Genomic DNA, 23963 nt, shown 5'->3' on the forward strand with positions numbered 1-23963 from the left:
CCTCTTCCTCTGCATACATCACCTCAAAATTTAGCTAAACCTTCAGAAACTCAAGAGGAACAATAAGCTAGTTAGAGGCAACAAAAGAGAAAAGCAAGTTAGAAGTGAGGCATGGTGTCACCTCAGTTTTTTCTGAAGTGATTGGGTTACACAACTCAGTTTGAGAGCTAACTGTGGCCAAGAGAGGCAGTCCCATTTTCTTCCATTGTTCCTCTCCTGTTGACCTCCTGTTCCCTTGTGTTAGCACTGATGTTAATCTGACCACCCTGCCCTGATTTAGGAAGCCAAACCAGCAGATTACAATTCGCCTTGTTGGCAGTGCTACCCTTCTGTTGGGGAGCACTTGATTCAGCAAGCCATTTGTGTGCTTTGCACTAGGTCTTCCCAGTGTCAGGTAAGTGTCAGTGCTGGAACAGAAGGAGCAGAGGGAGCACATAACAGGAGGCTGTGCGGAAAGGAGGGAAGGATTACTTTCTTCACCATCAGCCATTAGTCTAGTTGTAAAACTGCACCCTAAGGTTTCAGCAATGTCTCCTTGTCAAGCACACAGTACCCAGGTATCCCTGCTTTAACTTACTCCATGCTATCCTTTTCCATGTCTCTTTGCCATACACATCGCATCATTTTAGACCCTCTTCCTCCCCCTTTCTTTAGGAAGATCTAAGGAAGTTGAGCTAAGTGGAATCTAAATGGAAAGGGCAGTGAAGGAGGAGGAATATCTGCCCATCTCATAGATTACTTCTGGATTTGAATCTTACTTCTCATATGAATCTTCTGTTCTGCCACGAGCACTGCAGGCAGATCTTGAACGTGATTGTCAATATGAGCAAAACCAAACTTCTTCTTTCCTTAGATTGTGCGCTTGTTCCAAGTAGGTTTAAGTTAATAATGAAGGTTTAGCCTAACAGTTCCCAGTTGGCAGTGATACTTTATTTAGGCAAAAAAAACCCATAAAATGGCAAATAGTTTGTTTTCCTTTCTTGTAGTTGCATTTTTTGCAGTGTTTCATTTTTAGATAAATTATTACCAGCTATTCATTATAAAATTGAGCACTGGGTGAAATACTTGTTTATCTCCTCTTCATCTCAGCACTAGGTCTGATGTGTGTCATTTTTCAGATTGCAGATCTTGGTGTTGCCTCCTTTAAGAACTGGAGTCGGCTGACCCAAGAAGAGACTGTCCGACAGAAGCAAATCAAAAGCACTTGCCAGAACAATGCTGGGACTCTTTTCTATATGGCCCCAGAGCATTTACGCTGTCTTAATGTAAAACCTGTGGAGAAATCAGATGTTTACAGCTTCGGCATAGTGATCTGGGCAATTTTTGCTAACAAAGAGCCATATGAACGTAAGTTACTTCCAAAAGGACTCTGTCACAAAATTAAGTTACAAATGTTAAGCATTTAAAGTTATAAAATTAAGATTAGTAGATTAAATCACCTATGCCCAAGAATAGCGCCTGTTAGGCACCTCATGGCCAGTAAGAGGCGTTAGTTGCATCATTCCTGACTTCTAAGCACGGACAAGGACATATGAATTGAAATGCAGGCATGGGCCCAATTTATTCACATCCACATGGTGTGGGCATAAACCTGCACTCAGTGGCAGAAGTTAGACAAACCTTGGGCAGGCCAGGATGGAAACTGATGTACGCTATTCCCTAAGGTGGGCTAGTTACATGTGGTTTTTCTTTTAACAGGAATGGTCACACAGCCAGTTACTGCTTCTCAGCTGTGTGGTGCTAATTTCTCAACATGCAGTAATGTGCTCATGTAGAGCAATAAGAGCAGACTGTGGAATTCCAGAGTAATGTGTTTATAATTTTGAATGGATTTTTTCCTAACTGAATGGCTAAACGTTGCCCGTGTGGCCATCTTTGTGTTCATAGCTAGTGCAGAGCATAACTCAGATTCAGGTTCTAGAGAGCTAGATCCCTTACTCACACTGGGCATGTCTTACATATAAAAGTAAATCCATTAATCTTAAAATAAATCTCTAATCCATGGAAGTTAGGACAGTGGATTCAAATTCACTAATGTGAGAAATTTGTACTGTAAATCAGACATCTTTCTTTGAAATCTTCTTTTACATATCCACAAACACACAGGGTGCAGCTTCACTATTTCTTTCACCTACGGAAAGGTAGCAAAACCTGTAGTCAGGATCTGATAGGAAATTTTATTTTTCAGATTGTATAAATGAAGCCCAGATTTGCTTTGGCATCATGAATGGAAACAGACCAGACATAAAGGAGATCACTGATAAATGTCCAGTGGAAATTATTGACTTAATGAAACAATGCTGGGAGCAAGAGTCAGAGAAACGGCCAACCTTTGCAGGTAAGGCATCGTTTTGGGATTCTTTTTGTTACATATTCGTCAATAGTTTGTAATGCAGCAAAACAAACTTGAGTGTTTTCCTCTTAAAATATAAATTTTTGCTTTGAAAATAGAAATATCAATTCACATGCCCAGTAAAGCACGGTCCCTGTACCCTGACTAAAAATGGGATCTGGTCCAACATTTACGGATTCGAGAAATACTAGTGAGTGGATGGAGCTAAGATGCTTTATACCTGCTGATAATTTGTCTTCAGCATAGTATAATCTTCCTAATTTACAGAAAAGCTAACATCAAGTGGCATAGTATATCTTGGGTATGACTGAGAAAATACCATATCGAAACTAGCTTCACAAGCTGTCCCAGCTTAGCCTTCCATGAGCAATGCAACAGCCTTTGACTAGCTAATCAGCCTTTTGTGTGGTCAGATCCCAAAACACTTACAGTCAGTAAAAGTCTCGACTGAATGATCTGGGAAGGAGACTAAGAGCATTCAGCGAATAAGTCAAAATTCTTTATCTCCTTGTGTCTCTTCTTTCTGCCTCAATATGTAATGCCAAAAAAACCCAACCAACCCCCAAAAAAACCCAAAACAACAACAAGCAAAAAAAAAAAAAACACCGCGGGGGGGCGGGGGACGACACCAAAAAAAACCCTACGCATAACAAGAAGTGAAGGTTTGGATTTAGACAGGGGCACCAAGAGCTTCATATACAACAGTCATGTACTTAAATACTCATAGGAAATTTGTATACCAGGAGGAACCCATCTACTATTTCCACATTTAACTTGCATAATCTACTGCTAATGGATTGAGTTTATGCTTGCACTGGGTCTTAGCTTCTAATTTTCCCATATGCAAAATACTGATATTTACCATGTTAGTAGATTATTTCAGTAATTCCATCTTTAGCAGAGACAGGCTAGTTGTTTATCAAATAGCTGAATGCAACTGAATGTATCTTATTTCTTAAAATGTGGCAACCAGTCTTTTGGCCAGTCAAGTCAAGGTCCTGTCAGCCACAGATCATAGACAGAGATCTTTCACCCTAAAAAGCAATACAACAGCAACAAAAAAAATCCCTGGAAATCATCCTTTTCTTGTTACATATTAAGCTAAATGAGCCATGTGAGCAGATTCCAAGTGTACGTGTAATTTTCCTGTTTCTGACTTCATACAAGTCTTTATTCAATCCTTATGCATCAAAATTGTTAACAGTATAAATCACTTATTTTCCATTGAAAACCACTTTCACTTAGTTCTTTTCTTTTTGCAGAAATTAGTCAAAGATACAAGCCATTTTACTATCAAAGTCTAGGAAAAAATATTGAAGATGATCTGAAGAAGTTAAAAGTGAGTAACTTTCTAAGCATTTTAAAGTGTAAGTTCCCCATATCCCCTCTCCCCAACCCCAGTTATGATCAGATTCTGCCACTTTGAGACTGACAATGCTTGACCGACCTGATTTCCTTCTGTGATAAAATGGCTGGATTTGTGAACGAGGGGAGAGCAGTGCATGTAATTTACCTCAATTTTAGGAAGGTTTTCAATACTGTCTCCCAAAATATCTGGTATCCAAGTTTGAATGTTACTGTCTGGAGGGGCAGACGAAAACATGTTGGATGGTGAGTCTCAGAGGGTAGCGGTTAATGGGTCCTACTTCACCTGGAGGCCAGTAACAACTGCAGTAGTGCAGGGGTCTACTATACGGGGACCTTCCCTGGTTTATTCCTTTATCAGTGACGTCAGGTGGAGCACACTCTCATAAGGTGTACAGGTGACACCAAACTAGGAGGACCAGTCGATAGGGCACTAGGGCAAGTCTGCCAGCTGCAGGCTGGAGGAATGGCGTGACAGAAACCTTGTAAAATTCAGAAAGGACAAATGCAACGTTCTGCACCTGCTGCACCGTGACTTCAGTGCCAACTGGGGGCTGCCTGGCCGGGGAGCAGCACTGCTGAGAAGGACCTCAGGGTATTGAGCAGCAACCTGGGCACCAGCCACAGCCTGCTTGGCAACCAGGAAGGCCAGCAGCATCCCGGGCTGTACCAACAGTGTCACGGGCAGCAGATTGAGCAGATCTGCTCAGCACTTGTTCATCCTGCCATGTGCGATGGGGCTAAGGGACCAGGGCTGTTTCAGCCCAGACATGCAATGGCTTTGGAGAAACTTAAATAGCAGCCTGCCCCTACCTATGAGGAGTTTATTGAGAAGATAGAGCCAAGCTCTTCACAGCAGTGCATAGTAGGAGGACAAGAGACAGCAGACATAAACTGAAACAAGAGAGATTCAAACTGGATGTAAGAGAAAAAAAACTTCCCTATGATGACAGCTAAGCAGTGGAGCAAGTTACCTAAGGAGGTTGTCCAGTCACCATTACTGGAGGTTTTCAACACCCAACTGCACAAAGCTCTGAGCTACCAACTCTGATCCCATAGGTGACCCTGTTTTGAGCAGGAGGTGGGACTGAGGTCCCCCAAGGTCTAGTCCTACCTAAGTGACACTCTGATTCTATGATAAAACTGCAAGAGCTCCTTATATATCCAATAAGTGTCACTCATGAAATAAAATGTTATTCCTAGAGATTCAGAAGTGGCAGAATCTGATTTAGAGTAAGTGTAAAGAACTCTGTAAATTCTTGGTAATTTTTGTCCTGCGTTCAGGCCGTGTCTAATGAGTCCCAGCCTGCTTGAGACCAGGAAGCTCTACTGCAGTAATAACAACAGGGAAAATTTGAAATCAGATGTTTTTCCTGAGTGTCCAAGTTGGTTTCTTTTACTTTTCAGGCTGTAGATTTATAAATCATGATAAAAAGAACAATTTCCTGACTGAAAATAAGAGAATGATAACTTCTTGAACAATTGGGTTGATTATGAAACCTTTTTATCACAGATTTTATCAATTTACTCACTTCAGTAGTACTGGCAGCTATCGGTGAGAACTCCTGGCATTAGGGGTTTAATCTTTGCAGTGAAGTGAGGCTCAGAAGAGTACATACCCAGTTATTTTAACTAAGAAAAGAAGAACAACTTCCTTGTGAAACCATTCATTTACAGTTTTCTTTAAAGTGCTTCCTTCTGTCACCAAGTCTGTAATTGTGGAAATGAAAGTTTCTGGTTTAGAGGACATGTGATGTTTATGAAGCACTAGTGACTGTTCAAAAAAGCAATAGAGTTTTGCAAAATGAAACTCGTAAAACCAATTTCCTGGACTGATTTGACCAAACTAACTCACGATGTGAAGTATATACGTCTAATTTATGATAGTGGCCCCAAATCAGGATCATGGCCAATTATACTAACTGCATTAGCTCTCTGCAAATACACCTCTCAAATCATAAGGACCACAGGACTATTTAGAAAATGGGCCATGAGTCTATTGCTTTCTCAGGATGGAAAGCATCCATTCCAATCAGGGCACAGAATGTGAATACAGCATCCAGGGCAAGCCAATGTGGTGAACTACTAGTACAGCTTCAGTAGCAACATGAGTTAGAGGGTTTGAGCATAGCCTTTTTGTTTTTCCCTCCCCCCACCACTAGCAATCATGGAAGCAGAGTCCACTGCCTCCTAACTAAAAGGACCACAGAATGGTGTAGGTTGGAGAGGATCTCTAGAGGTCATCTGGTCCAACCCCCATGCTCAAGTAAAATCTAAGGCCCTAAGGTTGTAATGTGCTTTAGAATGTCATCTTTTGCTTTCAAAAGGAAGTAGGTTTTTTCGAAGAGAGAGTAGTTGTTGATTTTTAATCTGTGAAAGTAGTTCTTGGGTTTAATTAAAAAAAAAAAAAAAACAACAAACCAACCACCCAACCCTACCTTTAGAAATTATTTTACGAGTAAGAAGCACTGGGGGAAATGGAGAAATAATTTTTCCAGGTAAAAATTTTTTTTTTTTTTTTTTTTTTTTAACTTCCAGTGAAGTCTGAATAGAACAGGAATGGATTTTGCCTTCGCTCTAGCAAAGCAAGGATGAGGGTTTACAGAAAGGAAGTTGTACTGTATCTTTCTGAAGATTCGCTCTGAACTCCTTGTTCCTAATACTCTTCATAAAAGTCAGTGTGGCCATACCTGAATGTAAATCATCTTCCTCACCTCTTCCCTGTTGATGGATGTACTTACTAAATATAGATCCACGAAACAGGATGTACATTTGCTACCTTTATCTCAGCAGCATCCTCTCACCAAGATTGCTTGCAGAAAGTCTAGCTATGAAGTACAAGACAGACAGTCCAAAACCACTCTGTCTGGATTAAGTTCATACTCATGTAGGCAAGAGTATTGTTTGGCCAACTCAGAGTATACTGCAGTTGCATTGCAGCCCTTCCTCCCTTTATTGAAGAAAAGATTTTGCCCATCTGTAGCAAAGCAATGGGTATTTTCTGTCAGGCTGTGCTCTCTGTAACAGAGTATGCGATCTCTTCGCACAGATTCACAGAATTTGTTCATCCAGGTCACTTCACTATGAAGCTGTGCTGTTTCCTATTCTACAGGTACTCCCTTTGGTTGAGCTTTTGCCTATAACTTGATCATTTGTTCTTTCTTACGTGCAGAAAATATGGCCCGAGTCAAATGAACTGCTGAATAGGATGCAATCCCTTCAAATAGATGCTGTAGCAGAAGATACCAGTAATGGTCAAGTAGGTAAGTCACTTACTAGCACATCATTCTGTGTATTCTGCCGAAGATAAAGTTGTGTATACGTACAAAGTAGGTAATCTTACCATTAAGGGGTTATGAAGAGACTCAATTATTCAGTGCTTCAGAGAGAATTGTAATCGCCAAAAAGATTTAAATTTGCTCCCAGGCTCCCCAAAGTCATACTTACTGTTTTGAATTTTTCACAATCTACAGTTTGAACCCATTTCATTTTACACTCTTCTGCTTTCCTCTCCCATGCCAAAAATTTTGTTTAACATTAGACTTTTCAATGGTCACTTTGATAATTACTTTTCATACTTGATCTTTCTTCCCATCCTTTTAGTCATGCCAACTGCTTGGTCTGTAGGCTTTAATTTCATGAAGACTTATTTCATGAAGACTTTCCTTTTTCCCACTCCAGCCTTTTTTATGAATGCTCTGAATACGACCAGGATGCATAATTATAACGTATTCCTTTGTTTATGATCTTACTCTCTAAGGAATCTATCTGAGGAGCACTAATAGATGAATTTTCTCTCCTTTCTCTCATATTTTCTATCAAGTCTTGGATGAGTTGCATGTTTCATGGTTGCATGTTTTATAGAGCTGTCTCACTAATACGTGATGATATAGTTACAGTTTTGTAGTAGTGTATCTGGAATTCTTTTACCAAAGTTTCCTAATGGAAGAGGATATAGGATCATATTTGCAACACTATCAATGCAACACTTGCAACAATATCAAATTCAGTAGAAATAAAATCCTGCTAACTTTGCTCACACCATTTGAAAGACATTATTAAATGACTAATGTTAAACTAACATGCAAATAACAAATCTTCCCCAAAACTAGGTTTGCCATAACTGTTCTTCAGCAGAACTGATGAACTTAGTAGGGCAGCCCTACTGCTATATTTTTAAATGAGTATAATTACATTTCCCTAGCAGAAATAATCACATATGACTGCAGCAGATTACAGATGCTCTTGTGTTTTAAAGGCCTTATTGTGAACCTACACTGCAGAAAGATACTATCTTGACAGCCTGTCAGTCAAAGTCAGTTTTTTTTCTCCAGTCAATGGGCATTACTCAGACAGCGGTAGTGAAAGATATCCCACAGGATCTGTTCGTACATCTCAAGTTTGCCCTGGAGAATGGATGCCATATAGTTTATGCTAATACCAGATTGCTAATAACTGTCACTTTTGATGAGGTTGTTTCTGTATTAGCTTATTTCTCCCACTCCCTCTCTAGCAGCAGTAACAAAAGAAGCAGAGTGAGTCAGACTGAAGGTGTACTAACACACAGCCATCAAAGGGAACTAGTTTTGGTCCTGCCTAATATGGACTGAATTAATGTAATTTGGAAAAAAACAAAACAAAACCAAAAACAGTTCACTGGCATTATCTGAGCTAAGCAGAAGCACATACATACACTTTATTCCAATTTTACAGTGGTCTGTAAGAGTCCCTAGCTTTAGGCAATGTACAATGTTTTCTAGAAACTCTGAAGCTTTCGGAACTTTTTAAGAAAGCACCTGTAGTCCTACCCTTAAAAACACAAGAACAAGTAGTAACAAGCAGATTTTTTACATTCTTGTTTAGTGTTGGAATGCTGCAGCATGATCCAGATCATAACTCAATCTAGTTCAAGACTGAAGTAGGGCTTCCTTTGACAGTGAGAATTAGTTTGAAAGATGTAGATGATACAGACTATTTTATCTGGTAGGCATTATTTGTAAAAATGTATTCTGTGGGACTATGAAGAATAAACTAGATAAAAAGGATTCATCATGAAATACCCAGGGTTATTTTACATAATAATTTGCAAACATGACTTTAATGACAAATTATTTGTGCTGTATGAAGTAACACCTATTACAGTGGTGTTATTTTCTATCCTGTAACACTCCAATTTTGCACTGATTAAACTCCAGTTAATGCCAGTGGAGACACACTATTAAATCAGACCCTACAAATGCCTCCAGGAACTGTTTGTTTCAGTGGTTGAGAACTTGATGTCAATATAAGCAGAATATGCAGTGAATTCTGACACCACTTGACTAAGTGAGATTTTGACACTGATAGCTTAAACAAGCCTGTACTTCCTAGATAAAAATCTGTAATACTTCTCAGTAAAACCATTCTATAGAATAAAACACCGCTTATGCTGGAAGTAATGTTATATTTTCACCTTTTATATATTACAGTAATATATATATAAAGGTAGATTGATAGATTCTAGTGTCATCGCAACAAGTTATATACTTGCATTTGGATGTATTTAAATATTTAATTTTCCTCCCTTCCAGATCAGCCTAATTCTCTACACAGCTCTCAAGGTCCCATGACCAGTCAGGTTAACGAAGCCCTGTTTACTGCCTCTCCTGAGAACCAGCCTGTTGAGAGCTGCGAGACCTCGTTTACATCTGCTGATAATCTAGAAAGAAAACTTCAGTGTGAATACAACTACCATGTATTTGGGAGCCGTATGGATAAAGCAGTTCCACCTGTAGTATATACCCCTGAAATGAGGGACGAAGAAAGGAGACGAAGAGTTTCCTACGATCCATTTGCAAAGTCATCTCCTACTCCTCAACAGAGTGAGCTGTATCCAAGAGCTGAAAAAACAGGATCAAACACTAATCCATATTTTTGGCCACAGCCAGCTGCAGCAACACCAAAACGGGGAAATGTAGATACTTTTTATGGGCCAAACCCTAACAGACTTCTAACAGGAAACACAGAGGGTCTCTATGGATTGTGTTCAGCCAGTACCTTTAGCCTAAGTAAACCTCCTGTGCCTGAATCTGGCCCAAACGTGCGGTCCAACGTAAACTGGTATCCAAAGAATGCAGACACCGATACGGGTGAGATTCCTCCTCCCCCAACACCTATGTTTCTGACAACACACTTGCTCTCTAAAAATGAAGTAGCCAAGAGTGTTTTGTAGTTTATGTAACAACAACCTGCTTATTGCTAACAGTTGATGTGTGATACAGCAAAGGTGAATTTATTTCATGAAGTTCTCTTTGTTTACTTGAAGTTAATTCAGGTCACTAAAACGCTCTAGCTTTGACTTCATTATGCTGCTTTCACTGATTACAGGCTGTTAACTTCAAGTGAACCATTTCTAAAGCATCAGTGTAATAGAGGAGCATCAGACCCAATGCCTAACTCTTCAGCTACCGGCCAAGTAATAGCAGACAGCAGATATTGCTACAGCAGCTACCGAAACCAAGAGCTGCTACCAATCATTCTACGAAAGCAAAGGAAAACTTTTGACACTCAAAAATGTAACACTCATCCATAGGTTCTGCTTGTGCAGAAACAACATTTGTAGCATTTCAGAAAATAGATGAGTATTTTTTGCTTGATTTGCAGCAAGGTAAGAGACTCCTGAGCTCAGGGAGCCAACAAGGAGCTAAGGCTCATAACTGATTTCTCCAGAGAGCTCTGCCTGGTGCTGATGGGGAGCTTCTGTCGGTATTTGCTAGTGAGCTGTGGAGTAGAAAGGTATGGAGATAAGAAAGAGAACACTGAGCATTGGCAAAAAGTATAAATAAATGGTAACTAGAGGCCTATAAGATGTAACTTCTAGGGACTAGAGGTAGCATGAGATATTTTAGCCTGCTCCTACTAAATATTGGATATTTTTAGTGTGGCATTCTTTTCCAGATCATCTCACAAGAAAATCAAGGATGCCTAGCTGTTTACAGGCAGAATGCCACAAAAGTGTTATTCTGTTAAATTACTTATGCAGAGGCCATGATCAGTTGTTTATGTGAGTTTATTTACTGAAATGAATCTGAGAGCTGTCATGTCAGAAGGCAGGGATTAGAACTGTCGACATCACTAATAAAGTAAAATCTTCTGTTTGAAAGAAAAAAAGAAAACAGTTGTTATAGGGAGGGTGCGTGCAATAGCATGGCAGATAGCAGACTGAGATGCCTTCCATTGAGTTGTTGGGTGACCATAACCCAGTCACTCCTACTGCCCCATCAATGAGTTGCAGAGCTCATCTGTGGGAGTCCAAATTGATTACTGCCCTGGCCAGGAAGTTACATCTCTGCCGGACATTACTGCCACTGGCAGAAGGTGCAGTGGTGTCCCATGCCTTTGCTAGAGCCAGTCGCAAGCAGCCTGCTAATACAAACCGCAGTCAGTCTCAGCAGTAAGCAGTACGAGCACACTTGGGAGTTTGGAATTTTCCAATCTGAATACCTGATACGAGGCAGCTCAGTCCATAACTGGTGCGCTGTGATCGCACACTGCCATCTACTAGCCAGCCATTCATATACCACGTGGAAGCCCATTGCCCTCACTGGGATCCAAGGACAGTTAAGGCTGAGCAAAACCACGATAAGGTCATTGCTTTAACTAGGGTTATTCAAGGAGATACAATCCTGTTAATTAAAAAGCTTCTCATCTCTTTGTATTTAAGAGCACAAACTATGTACTCATACTGTTACAAATATGGCAGTCATTTTTAAGTACATTTGCTTTTTTATTTACATAATGCTTTTGGCATTTTTTTTTGTTTTCCCTCTTTGTTTAGGTAACAAGGATGCCACTTCTTTTACAAGGGGAACTTTTACATATTATCCTACTGCACCCAGAGTAAATACAGGTAAGTGCTGTAGCCTTCATCTGTCGTGGAGCCAACAGGCTATGCATTGCATCCTGATCAGTAAAGCAAAAAAAACTTCAAGACGTTGAAATAATTTATGTTATTGCTTAATACCTCTAACCATAGCTAAAACTAATTCCTGCCTCTAGCAGGACCTGTACACGCCCTTAAATGTGTATTTGATGGATCAAGGACAACATCATCTTTAATGTAAAAGAGCTTTCAAAAACACGAAGGCATTGTAAGATCTCCTGTACGCCTAAACCAGTCACTTTCTGAGATTAAATGTCAATGTGCTGTGACTCTACCCAACTCCTGAATGACACATGCATTTGAGACACCTGTCCTTTCTTGCTCTGGATTTTTAATACAAATCTCTAGTGGCAGGCTTCATGCTGATCAGCCTTCCTTGGGGCACAGGTCTCTACAGTTCAACTGTCTTAAACCCCTGAAATTCTGTCCTGTCCTTTAGGAGTTGTTAATATATGCTCCTTTCAAGTTGTGTTGCTTGGGGCACCCTGAACTCTTTAATTAACCCTTTCAAGGCTTGTCCAGTTTGTAAGTGGTTTACACTTACAAAGAAAACTTGAAACAGCAGGTTTCTGTCTTCTTGACTATATGCCCCTTAGAGTCTTTAGATGATGACCCACACGTGACAAGCAAGCAAAGCGTAGAGACTTGGGAAAGGAGATTTATAAGCACAGTAACTTTTACTGTTAATATTGACAAAGCATTTGTACATTTTTTCATATCTTGTGCTAGATTCATTTTGTTACCACGTAAGAAAATAGCAAATATATGAGATTTCTTCATTTTTTAGCTAAAAATATGAACTTATTTCCTGGGTCCTTTCACCTCAAAAAAAAAGAAATTATACGGAATCAATATTTTGAGACATGATAAAATGCATTCCTTTTGTGCAACTTCTAGAAACTAATCATGCATACATATAAGTATTTCTGACTAGCAGTTTCAGGTTAACAAATACTAAATGCAATGTAGTCAGATTTTCATATGTCACCATAGATTTCCACACTTCACATTGCAATTGAGTGTCTAACAAGGATGTTTGTGCATCTAGCCATCATTTTGCGTTATTAAACACAGAGCTTGGTCTATCATTTTAAGTATCTGTACTTGAATTTTTTGACCCAGGTTGTGATACTCACCATTTCAACTAGAGTTAGAACGTTTAACAGACGATTATCCAAACAGAGTTCAGAAAACATTGTCAAGAGAATAGAAAACTGACGTCACCTAATATGACTAGAATAGTGACTTAGTTTCCTGTTATGTGTGGAAATTGGACAACTGTAAGCAAAAGACACCAAATCAGGTGTTTAACTAGTCACAGAGTAAACCACAGATGCAAGCTCCAAGAGATGCACACAATTTAGCTGTGCAATTGGTGCATATGCATGTTGACTTTTATTGCTGAGGATTCAGGCCTTAAAATAAAGGAGTAGGGTTTTTTGGTAAGGCGTCTCAGAAAACATTCTAGTCTTGCCTTAGAACCAAAAGTACAGAACAGGGGAGGAAAAGAAAAAAAAAAGTTGTTGAAACAAACACTGAGCAAGTAGTGCACTGTGATTCACTGTGAAAATATATACAACTGAACAATATACTCCTAGATAGCAGGGATGAAATACATTGTGAAACAAAGATGCCATCAGCATAGTGTAACGTGGAGTATAGAAACCTTATGAGCAACTAGAAATGATTTTCTGTAGTCTCAAGAACTTTGAAGTCATAACTGCAAACCTGAACTTACATCTATGGAAAGTAAAGCTGAGAGGCAGAAGTAAGGCTTTAAGATTTAAACAAAAAGCGCTTTCAAGTAAAGACTTCCTGAAGCTGTTAGCCAACAAAAAGCGAGGCTGCTACTACTCAGTCCTAAAGTGCAGGGAACATTATTTACAGTCTAGTTACTACCAGCGTGTAAGGCTTGGTTATGGCACTTTGTCATAGAATAGAATAGGATGGGCTTTCACTAAAGTACATTTATGTCATCACACCGCATAATGAAAATATGCTCACAGTTGCCAGTAAATGGCCATTTCTACATTAAATGCAATAAAACCATTTAATCACTTCCCCGATTAGCAGAACCTTCTTCCTCCTTATGTTACTTCTTGACATTTTGAACCATATGCAGTTGTTTATAAAATTGTATTTAATTCCCTTATACAGAAGATTCAATCAAGTACAACATAAGTAACAGTTCTGGAATTCAAATTGGATCCTATAATCACATGAAGATTGAAGAGCACAATCAACACATCAGCACTTCTCCTGTTGCTACAGAAGCAACTTACATGCATTATGAAGCAATGGGCATATTTGGTAAGAGAAATATCTCCCTAGTTTTGATATATTCTCCCCATATATTTATCTGGTACAGCTTTCTCCCTCTGATACTTGAGAAATAACTGTTTGAGTCCTTTTCTACTACATACTTAAGTGTGTATAAAACAAGTAAGGGTTTGTGTTAATACTGTTCTGTAATACTGTGTACCTCATTTGTCCTGTAGTTTCATGACCTCTTACGAGACATCAGATGCAAGTATAGACGTATATGCATCAAGAACAGGAGGAATAACAACACCCAAATTGGTAGAAGCAGGGTTAGCATTGGTGGTCCTTGCCTGACTTATAGTTTAAATCATAGAATATCCTGAGTTGGAAGGGACCCATGAAGATCAGAGAGTCCAGCGCCTTACACCACACAGGGAAACCTAAAAGTTAAACCATATATCTAACAGCATTGTCCAAACACTTCTTGAACATTGACAGGCTAGGGGCCACGACCACTTCATTCGGGTAGAAATCGGAAGATTTTGAAATTCAGTTTATTTGCGTTAGTCAATACTTAATTAAACTATCCCTGTGTATTCCTAAGTAAACAAATTAATAGCATCCCAGAATATAAAATATATCATACGGACATCAGCTGTATAAGAACTTTTCAATATTGCAGGTTGAAGGGACAAACTATGATAGCCTCAGATCAAAAAGCAAGTCCAGCAACTGACCTGTTAATACACGTGTTCTGACTGGGAGTTTCTTTCCTGGCATCATTGGGTAGTGCTGCCTCCATGAAACCCACTTCTGATTGTATCACTAAAATTCTGTCTCCAGATATTACCAGTAAATAGTTGGGGGAGGACAGGTGAGATAGCAAAGGGAGCAGAAGAAATGTTAAACAATGTTATTTTCTTACGATCTTTTTCTTTTTGCAGACAATACTACTGTCCTGACCGAGAAACATCTGAATCTAGTGAGAGAAAAGTTGGCTAAACAGTGGAAGCACTGTGCTCGTAAACTGGGCTTCGGTGATCCCGAGATTGATGAAATTGATCACGACTATGAACGAGATGGACTAAAAGAAAAAGTTTACCAAATGCTGCTTAAGTGGGTAATGAGGGAAGGCTCCAAAGGTGCTACAGTTGGAAAGCTTGCCAAAGCTCTCTTTGGCTGCCAAAGACTGGATCTCCTTACTAGTTTGATGCAGATCAATGAGGAATAAATTGACCGAGAACTGGGGGAAAATGAGGGTATTTTTTTCCTGAAGACCTTCCAATAACAAGTAATAATTCTGAACAGACTTTCTGGAGCTCTCCTTTTTGCACAGACTTTTTGGAAGACCTTTTTTCTGCGAAGCAGTTTTCAGTGAATACCTCCAGTAAATCAAAAAGTTTATGTCAAGATAACTGGTCTTCCAGAGGATAAAAGAAAATAAGCATCTTCCTTCTGAATAAAATGATTGTCTGAAGATAATAACAACCAAATGCAATAGTAATATCAATTCAAGAACGTGTTATACAAGATGTCCAGATTCTATCTTGAAACATGTTGGTACCCTTGTTCAGTTCTGAACAAAAGCGTGTCATTTCAGCAAAAGTAATATATCAGTAATAATATGTGAAAGACTGACTCACTCCTTGAAAAACTTGGACAGAGAACAAAATCAACTCTTAAATTTTGCCAGAAGTGCCAATACTTAAAAGGGTACTATCCCAGATTGCCCTAAGTCACTATGTTAGTACTTTTAAAATCTTTTTATAATGTTTATTAAATACAGATGTCTGGAATTATGCAGAAGAGCAGTGTGAATAAAAGCAAAAATGATTTTTGGGCTTAAAAGGTACATAATTGATAAAATACACTTCTTTTACAGGTTAATATTGCATTCGATTTTTACATTGCTTGGTAGAAAAGTTTTTACATGGTAAGTTTCTCATCTGCTTTATGAAATAGTGAAAAAAAATTCAATTATTAGGCAGTCCAAAGTAAAAACTTGGGAGTATGAGAGCTTTAGGAAGGGGAAAGTGCTTTATTACCACACGATGGAAGACCCATTCTCCTACTCACTCTGGGGGCTCAGAGCGTTATTCAATCTCTTAGGCTGCATTTTTACTAGTAAGTGAAACATGCCTGGGAATGTTCTTGGGTGCTGAGGTTAACTGGCATGCGACAGCCTGCTGCCAGGATAGCAAATTCTTTAAACCTCAGAAATACTGTGCAGGGGCTATTTCACGGCACTGAAGTTGTGTCAGGGAAGACTGGAACAGCTCTGTAGCGTAGTTGAGGGTATCCCAGTGCCTGGGAACATTCATTGCCACTCTAACTTACTAGTATTGACATAATCTCAGTGTGCAAGATCTATGAAAGAAGAATTACTGAGCTGTAAATTTTTATGCCCTAAGAATAATTATGCCAAACTCTTCTTATGAAGGACAATACCTCCTACTTTGATAAAATCTACAAATATTTCCAGCAGATATTTTGGACCAGGTCATTCTTTATGCTGTAGAAAAAGCAGTAAGTGTTCATTAGCTTCTGGTTTTTGTCAAAAAAGCTAACCATTTAATAAAAAAGTGTAGTTAGAATGGATTTCTGCTCTTTGATACAGCAGCCACCATTTTAGTAGAAGCAAAATGAAACTGGAATCATAGCAAGCACCAACATATTTGTCATCTTTAAACCTACTTAGTGCAAGGCAATAGAGGAAATGGCCCCCGAAGTGGAGAGTTTAGCAGAAATCAATACAAAGAGTGTGTCATCCACCCAGATACTGGAGCGTTTATATATTTATTGTTAATGCATGCTAAACTCCATACTTTCCATTGAGGCTAGCTTGGGGTGTATCAGTAGATACCACGGTAATATTTATATTTTGAATTCCTCAGAATTTGTTGCATTGCCTTACTGTTTTGACTCAGCAACATGCTAAATTTTCTATAAACTCCTGAGTATAATAGACAGATAAAAGACATCATTCTTTAGTATAACAACCATGCACTTTCCAGAAATAATAATTTACTCTTCTTGAAGCCGATAGAGAAATACATGGGGCGGGGAGTCGTCTTCTCTGTGTCAGTCCACAGAGAGTTAAAACCACCATCTACTCCGTTATTTCACGAAACAGATTCCTGAGCAGATCTGCAAAGTCCATTTATGTTCCAGTAAGGTTTGTTTCACTGCATTGCTACATCAATTCCTTACCCTCCATTTGCTTTTAAGTATCACATACCTACAGGCTTTACACATGCTATTTTTCCCTCATAAGATCTTTGTCTTATTTGGTACACAGAATGAACTGTGCTCCTTTAATGGGCATACACTAAATGCTTCATTTTCTCTTTATTAAAGAAAGCAAACCTGGACTTTATGTTCTGAAACAACAACAACAAAGATGTAGAGCACAAACATGAAGCATCTCAGAACAAGACTTGGGCATAGGGCAGTCCTAGATCTTTAAAGTGGGATGCGGAAGATGAAGGTCATTTTAGCTTTGATGCTGTCAAGTCCAATACTAGACTAGTGCTCATAGTTCAGGTGACACTGTAGATGGTATAGAAAACAACCACAAAACTGAAAGCTAGAGACAATCTCTTTCAGAACAATGTTTACAGAACTCAGTCACAGAGAAGATTCAGCTTCCTGGACAGAAAATTTAAAGTACTACAAGCTCTTTAGCATATTGTGGAAAACCACATAATAGGACCCCAATGCCTGGAAGCTGCAGCCAGGCATGCCAAAATTAGAATACATATTTAATAATAAGGATGATTAACTACTGGAATAAACTACCTAGGGAGTCTGTGGATCCTCTTGGTATCTTTTAATTAAGACTGGTCTTGTTTCTTAAGATGGATGTAGTCAAAAACAAAGCTATAGGTCTCACTACAAGGTTAACTAGGTGAAATGTAAAAGATAATGGTGTACAAGAGGTCCAAAAAAAAAAAAAAAAAAAAGAGTTAGTGCTCTCCCCTCGCCTAAAAATTTACAGAAATGTTAGATCAGCCAATATGAACTTACTGGGTTGCTCATTTCATCTACCACCCCCACAAAAAGAAATTAAAAAAAAAAAGAATCAAGGATGGAGTTGATTTTTGAAAAGCAAGCTATCATGACAGATCAAAAATGCAGGAAAATAATGGGGGCAAGGAAGAAACAGAGAGATATATTATGGCACAGATCAGATACCCTTCATGGCAAAAGAAAGAAGAGAAAGGACAGAACAGTAATTTCACATCAAACTGGCAAGCTATCAGCCTCAAGGGCAAAGGTGGCAGTAATGCAGCAACCTTACAGAGATTTTTCATAAGATGGGCAAGGCGCAAGCCAGGAGAAAAGGCCGTCGGTTGCAGCAGCAGACCTCCTTCTCATGGTCTCTCCTTGAAGAACTTGTACAGCAGGTGAACTCATCCACTTATGCACAAGGACATTATGTTTTCCCATTTTAAGAGAATAAGATCATGGTTTTATTGCTAGTTGAGTTCTGCTCACAGAAAGCACTAGTTTAAGATATTACAGAGTTCCCTACCTAGAATTCTTGTGTTCCTCGGAATCACTTGCTTTTGCTTTCTCCTTTACTCTAGGCCACAAGTCTAGGAGCTTTTTCTGCGGAGGCAAAGCTAGAACACTGTTTAACAGCAAATGGTCAAATACTGCTCAAGTACAGCCTCCACCCCGTAGCTACAGTCTTCGTTACGCAGCAGCCAATCTGTGCTGAAATTCTTAAATGCAGAGAGGATTAGAGTCCATGTCATTCAGAGCAATTTATCTGGTTAATTTTGTTACTATGTCCCCACTAACAGTGTACAAGCAGCTAAGAATTTTGGGGACTTTTTACTGCTTCCAAAAGAGTTGCTAAATAATACAATTAATAATAATGCAAAAGTCAGAGTGGACACTGTTGCAAGTATTTGATATGTGAACTTTGAACTGAGCTGGCAACATACAGCTCCTCTTCCTCAGAGGCCAGTTTCCAAGGAGAGGCAACACTCAAGAATTGACTGATCAAGCAGCTTTAGATAAGCTACGTCACTTTTCTCTGATAGATTTTTCATCATTATACTACAACAAATGAAAACATTCTTTCAGCCTTGGAGGCACATGCAAAATAGAGTAAGAATCTCTGAGTCTCTGAAACATGCCCAGCCTTGTACATGGTGAGAAGGAGCTCCAGGGAAACAAGGTAGGAAGGATCATCCAGTACAAGCGGGGCTGCATCAGAGCTAACTAGCACTTGGGAGGGCTTTCCTCCCTGGATCCTAGTGCCCTCTAGGCATTTTTTCCACTCCTTCCTCATCCCAGTCTCTACAGAATACAGGTAGTGCTCCTTGCAGCATGCCAGGTTTCCGTCCTAGCATACCAATGAGCATCAGGGGTCAGCCGACTGATACTCATTTGTTCCTCACCACAAAACAGCAGCTAGGGAAAGTGCAGCTTTCACACTCTATTCTTAATACAACCCCTGGGGAGAAGGGAAGGGGGAAGTTAGGATCAGAACAGGGTCTAAGATGCAGAGTCTAGAAGCTATCTTTGTGCTGGAGGAAGTACAAAGTGAAATGAAGGAGACCAGACTCCTGACTTACGCTGGATTTCCCACTCCTCTTCTATGACTCCAAGTAGGTCACTTCCTTTCTCTTTAGCAGTTTCCTTATCTCTTTGGTACAGACAATAAATTCTGCCAGAGCCAAGATGTGATCAGATAATAAGCATTAAAGCTTATAGAGCTCAGAGAGATGCTTGATGAGAGCTGTTTGAGACAAAAATCCATGCTAATCACCTTAACAAACCAGTAATACTGCTTGGATTTTGAATGATGGGTTGCAATTCCTATGCGCCCCACACACATCTCAAGTCAAGAGAAATAAACGCAGCACGGGAAGGGATGTCTGGGACACTGAGTTCGCTAAAATAGATTCATACAACCCCTTCCATAAACATATCAAGAACCATCTTCTGAATCTTACTCTTACTGTCTCCAAGGGCAAAGCTGTTTCTGCTTTTGTACCAGAGCATTTGGAGCCATTTCAGGTCTCTGAATCTAAAATGCCCTGAATCTGAAAAAATTATACCAAGACTCTGCTTAGATTTACAGGATGCAGATCATATTCAACTTTGAAATTATGAGACCGCCTCATATTGACACATCTGTATGTGGGCACTTCAAATTTATAATGCAGTTATTCATGAACATATGAAAGGTATGCAGACACTACTTAAGCTGACAGACAACTATCCTTTCCTAGCATAAGAAAAATACAGGCAAACATAAAGAATACAATTCTTAAATGCATGTCTGCGTCTTAGTTTCTTCATCAGTCTGAAATGTTCTTTGAGCTAAGGTATAAGGATCTTTTTCTACTAGCTGTTCTGCTTATGACAAAGCATCCTTTCCTTTGCAATGTAAGTCTGGTTGTTCTCAACTTGGCTAATATTCTAGCTAAATAGCCCTCCTGCTACAAAAACTCATGCTGCTACTCTCCACGCTTCACAGCTTCAAAAGTCATTCCACACCCACTCAGTCTTTCTTGTTTGGAAGGTCAATAGCAGATCATAGAAACATTAGCATTTTCATATCTTTGTTCCGAATTTGGCAATTCACCACTACCCAAAACTTACCTCTTTGTGGAGCTGGAGCAATGAGGTTTTGTCCTAACGTGAAAACATTGTCTGTTCTAACACTCAACATCCAAGATAATCAAGAGCCTAAGTATCAAAACAGGCATGAAAATAGCAGGATATTTCACTTCATAGAAGTAGCTAAAATAAAAGAGGCAAAAACTATCAGTCAGTGTGTACACAGACTCAGGAAGCAAGTCTGCAGCAAAAAGCAAAGTCTACAACAGTATCTGTATCAGTGGAGACCCCAACCAGACACAGATATGGCTGTAAGGCAGCAGGAGCTGGGGCAGGGACCAACGGTCCTATGCTGAGCTGAAATGCGGCTCCTGGGCCCATGAGCAGAGGGTGTGGGAGGAAACCCCAGCTGGGGCTGATCATGGCCATTAAAGTGCACTGACAGCCCTGACAAATGAGTTCTTCCTTGAAAGCTCCAGAGTTAAAGCCCCACGAATGGTAATGATTCCAGTGTCTTGTATGGGATCACAGCTCCTGATAGGAGAATCCCATGTGTGGGGGAAATTAATGCCTCCGGATAGCTGGAATTAGTCTTTCTGCCTCATGTTCCAGCACGTCTCAAGGGACCCACTATGTCAATAACTGACTAGGTCTTTTCTAGATTTTCTACAACTTGAGGAAGTACAAAAAATGTAGATATATATTTTCTATCCAACCAGAAGTTAGAAGAATACTCTGTCTTTGCAATTTAATAGGCATATTGAAAGATCTCACTGGTCTGCTGTTCTGTCCCTCACAAGAAGTTTGGGAAAATACTTGTGGGCTGGGAAATGGCATTTGGATCACCCTTTTCACTGCTGTTCAGTTCCATAAGGAACAAATCCATGCAGCACCAACAGTGCAGCCCAGCTGCAGGGACTGTGAGGGTTGATCACATGTGACAAAGTCCCACTGCGCAGCAGTGATGCCCTCCAGAGCCTTGGGTGGATCTGAGAGAGAAATCCTGCCAGCAGCAGCAGCCAGAAGCCACCATTAAACGCAAGCTTCTGTCTGTAGAGATGACCATACTGGAGAGATGGGGCAACACCAAGGGGGCCAAAAAATGACAGGGCAGTTTTAAGAGGGAAAGGGAAATTTGTGTTCAGGGACACATCACCAGCAGAGCAGCTACCTCTTTCAAACATTTTTTTTTTTTCTTTTCTTTTTCTTTTCCATGCAACGGCCGGAAACAGATAGTTTTCAGAACCTGAACCATCAGCAGTAACCAGACAAATAAAAATGTTTTATGGGAGCAGACAGGAGAACTAGTGCCCCAGTTGTTCTCAACTCTTTCCACAGGCTACGTAAGAGTAAGCCTGTGTTGGCTTGCTCAAAGCATTTTCTCTCCTTTCAGCCATTAATTTATGAGGAGAACATTTTTGAGGAAACGGTTGAGCTGAAATACTTAGTTCTCCCAGCTGCCCATCACTATGTCCAAATCTGCTTTAGTAACAAGACTGGATGTCCTGGTGAACTGAGTAGTATGAACACAGTTTGAACCTGTGAGTTTACACTCTTTTTGTCCCCAGATCATCCACCACCTGCATCCAGCCTTGGCAGGGTCCTGCTTCCACAGCTGCATCTGGGGCCATTGCCCTGTGGGCCCAGATAGCAACTCTCTCCTGTCACCTCTCATGGAGCCAGTCATTTTCCCCACACACAAAGAAAAGGGGGTTTTGCCAGTGCCATTTCTGCCCCAACTGTCATGTTAGTTTTCTCTCCCCAGGCCAAAGAAGTCAGGATACTGCCATTTGAGAGGGGTTGCACAGTGCAAGCACTTGGGAGAGGAACGGACGCTTTTTAGGCCTCGTATGCTGCAGAGCTGTGACTGAAGGCCTGGAGATGTCGCATGGTGCAGCACCTTAACTGTGACAGCCTTTTCTACAAAGAGACCCCTCAGCTTTTGTCACACTGACAGTGGGGTTAACCCATCTGGAACTATCCCATCCTTTTCTTAAGTGGTACATACACCTCCTCACCTCCCTTTTCTCCCATCTGGTGAGGGCTTCTGGTCTTACCTTTCTAATTACCTCTTTTCTCCCCCTACATTGTATGATGAACCCTTTCTACCTTATCCCTCAGTTCTTCAGCACAGGTTCTGAGAAGTTGTTACATCTCCTTCAGCTATAGTAGGCAGCGCATATATAGGAAGATCAGACTGAAAGACATTTTTAACAGGAGTGAAATTGGATACAAAAAGTTTGAGGCCTTTGTCTCTGAAGCTGATAGTGAAACATGAAATAAGAGCTCCTTTTGATTCATAGTAATTGCAGAATTCAGAAAGAAAATCAGTTTGTGTAGCAGAAGACCAAGCTACCTCTACTTCCCTAAATGCAGAAAGGTCAGCTGTCGCCTCCAGTCATTTTCCATCAGAAAGAAATGTAGATAGTGACATTCACAATGAAGATGAGCCTCTGAAAGTGGCCTAAGAGCCAAGGAAACTGTAGGGGCTTGTAGATGTCATTGGGCAAGAGTGAAGGCAGCTTGTCCTGATGATGGATTGCTTGTAATTAGCCATACTAAAGACCTTAATCTTAAATGGTTTGATCTGCTCAGGGGATAAACTGAACCAGTATGCTCACACAGTTGAGTTAATCTCTTTATGTGCTGGGATTTGTTATGACTGTCATTTATCTCCAAGACTTGTTAGTCCCATGCAAACAAATGGCAATGGAGTGGGAAGGCTGACAACTATTCACACTCAGGGCAGTCACTGAGCTCCTGCTGGGCTGGAGTGAATATGCAACACTGACCCGTCTTGAGGAAATCCCTCTCATCCAGGTATAAGGCGGGAGACCTTGTTTCCTGGCTCTGTTTCAAGCCTGGTACCAGCTCTACAGCTTTCTGCTGTTTTCCTCGCTACCTTCACAGCCCTCTACACCATCACCCCGGGCAGGCCATGACTCAGGCTGGTCATTCTCCTCCACACTTGGAAAGCAGACACCAGGGAAAGCAGTCAGTCTCCTTGGTGCTTTATGAGCAACCTGAGAGGAGGTCCAGAGGAAAGTGAGTCCAAGTGCTGTGGTGAACAAAGGCAGTCAGGCCACTCCAGAGATGGCTGGCCCTGAGTAGTATGAGCACTTGCCAGGCGAAAGCCCTTGGCCAGGGGATGAGTGCTTTCCCCACAAGCAGGCCCTACAAAAAAATGTTGGTGAGGCAGAGTTGTTAATTCCTGCCGAGGGCCTGGAGTCAGCTTGCTGAAGGCATCACCTGAGGGGAGCTGTAGTCCCCAGAGACGCCCTCACTATCCCAGCTTTTCTCCGGGCATAGCTGGAGTCACAGATGACAACCACGCCTTCTGTTTTCTCACAGTCCATGCAGCTTCTCGCGTCATGGGCTGAGCTGGAGGTGCAGCTCCCCACCTCGTCCCTTCTATTTCCCAGGGCAGGGATCATCACTGCCTGCAGACACCTCAGGCAGAAAATGGAGGTGCTCACAGTGCCC

At 40.5% G+C, this 23963-nt stretch overlaps 1 protein-coding gene across 1 annotated transcript in view; it reads left to right on the forward strand.

The window, feature by feature from the left end:
• RIPK1 (receptor (TNFRSF)-interacting serine-threonine kinase 1) overlaps positions 1–15132 on the forward strand; it is a 19000-nt gene extending 3868 nt beyond the window's left edge. The window contains exons 4-11 of the mRNA XM_009580187.1: positions 1119–1347; positions 2189–2338; positions 3616–3692; positions 6891–6981; positions 9289–9846; positions 11535–11606; positions 13797–13949; positions 14846–15132. Of these exons, the coding sequence (XP_009578482.1) occupies positions 1119–1347; positions 2189–2338; positions 3616–3692; positions 6891–6981; positions 9289–9846; positions 11535–11606; positions 13797–13949; positions 14846–15132 (1617 nt within the window). The remainder of the gene's footprint in view (positions 1–1118; positions 1348–2188; positions 2339–3615; positions 3693–6890; positions 6982–9288; positions 9847–11534; positions 11607–13796; positions 13950–14845) is intronic.
• The last annotated feature ends 8831 nt before the right edge of the window (positions 15133–23963 follow it).

The sequence above is a fragment of the Fulmarus glacialis genome, unplaced genomic scaffold (genome assembly GCF_000690835.1).
Source record: "Fulmarus glacialis isolate BGI_N327 unplaced genomic scaffold, ASM69083v1 scaffold16146, whole genome shotgun sequence".
NCBI lineage: Eukaryota > Metazoa > Chordata > Aves > Procellariiformes > Procellariidae > Fulmarus > Fulmarus glacialis.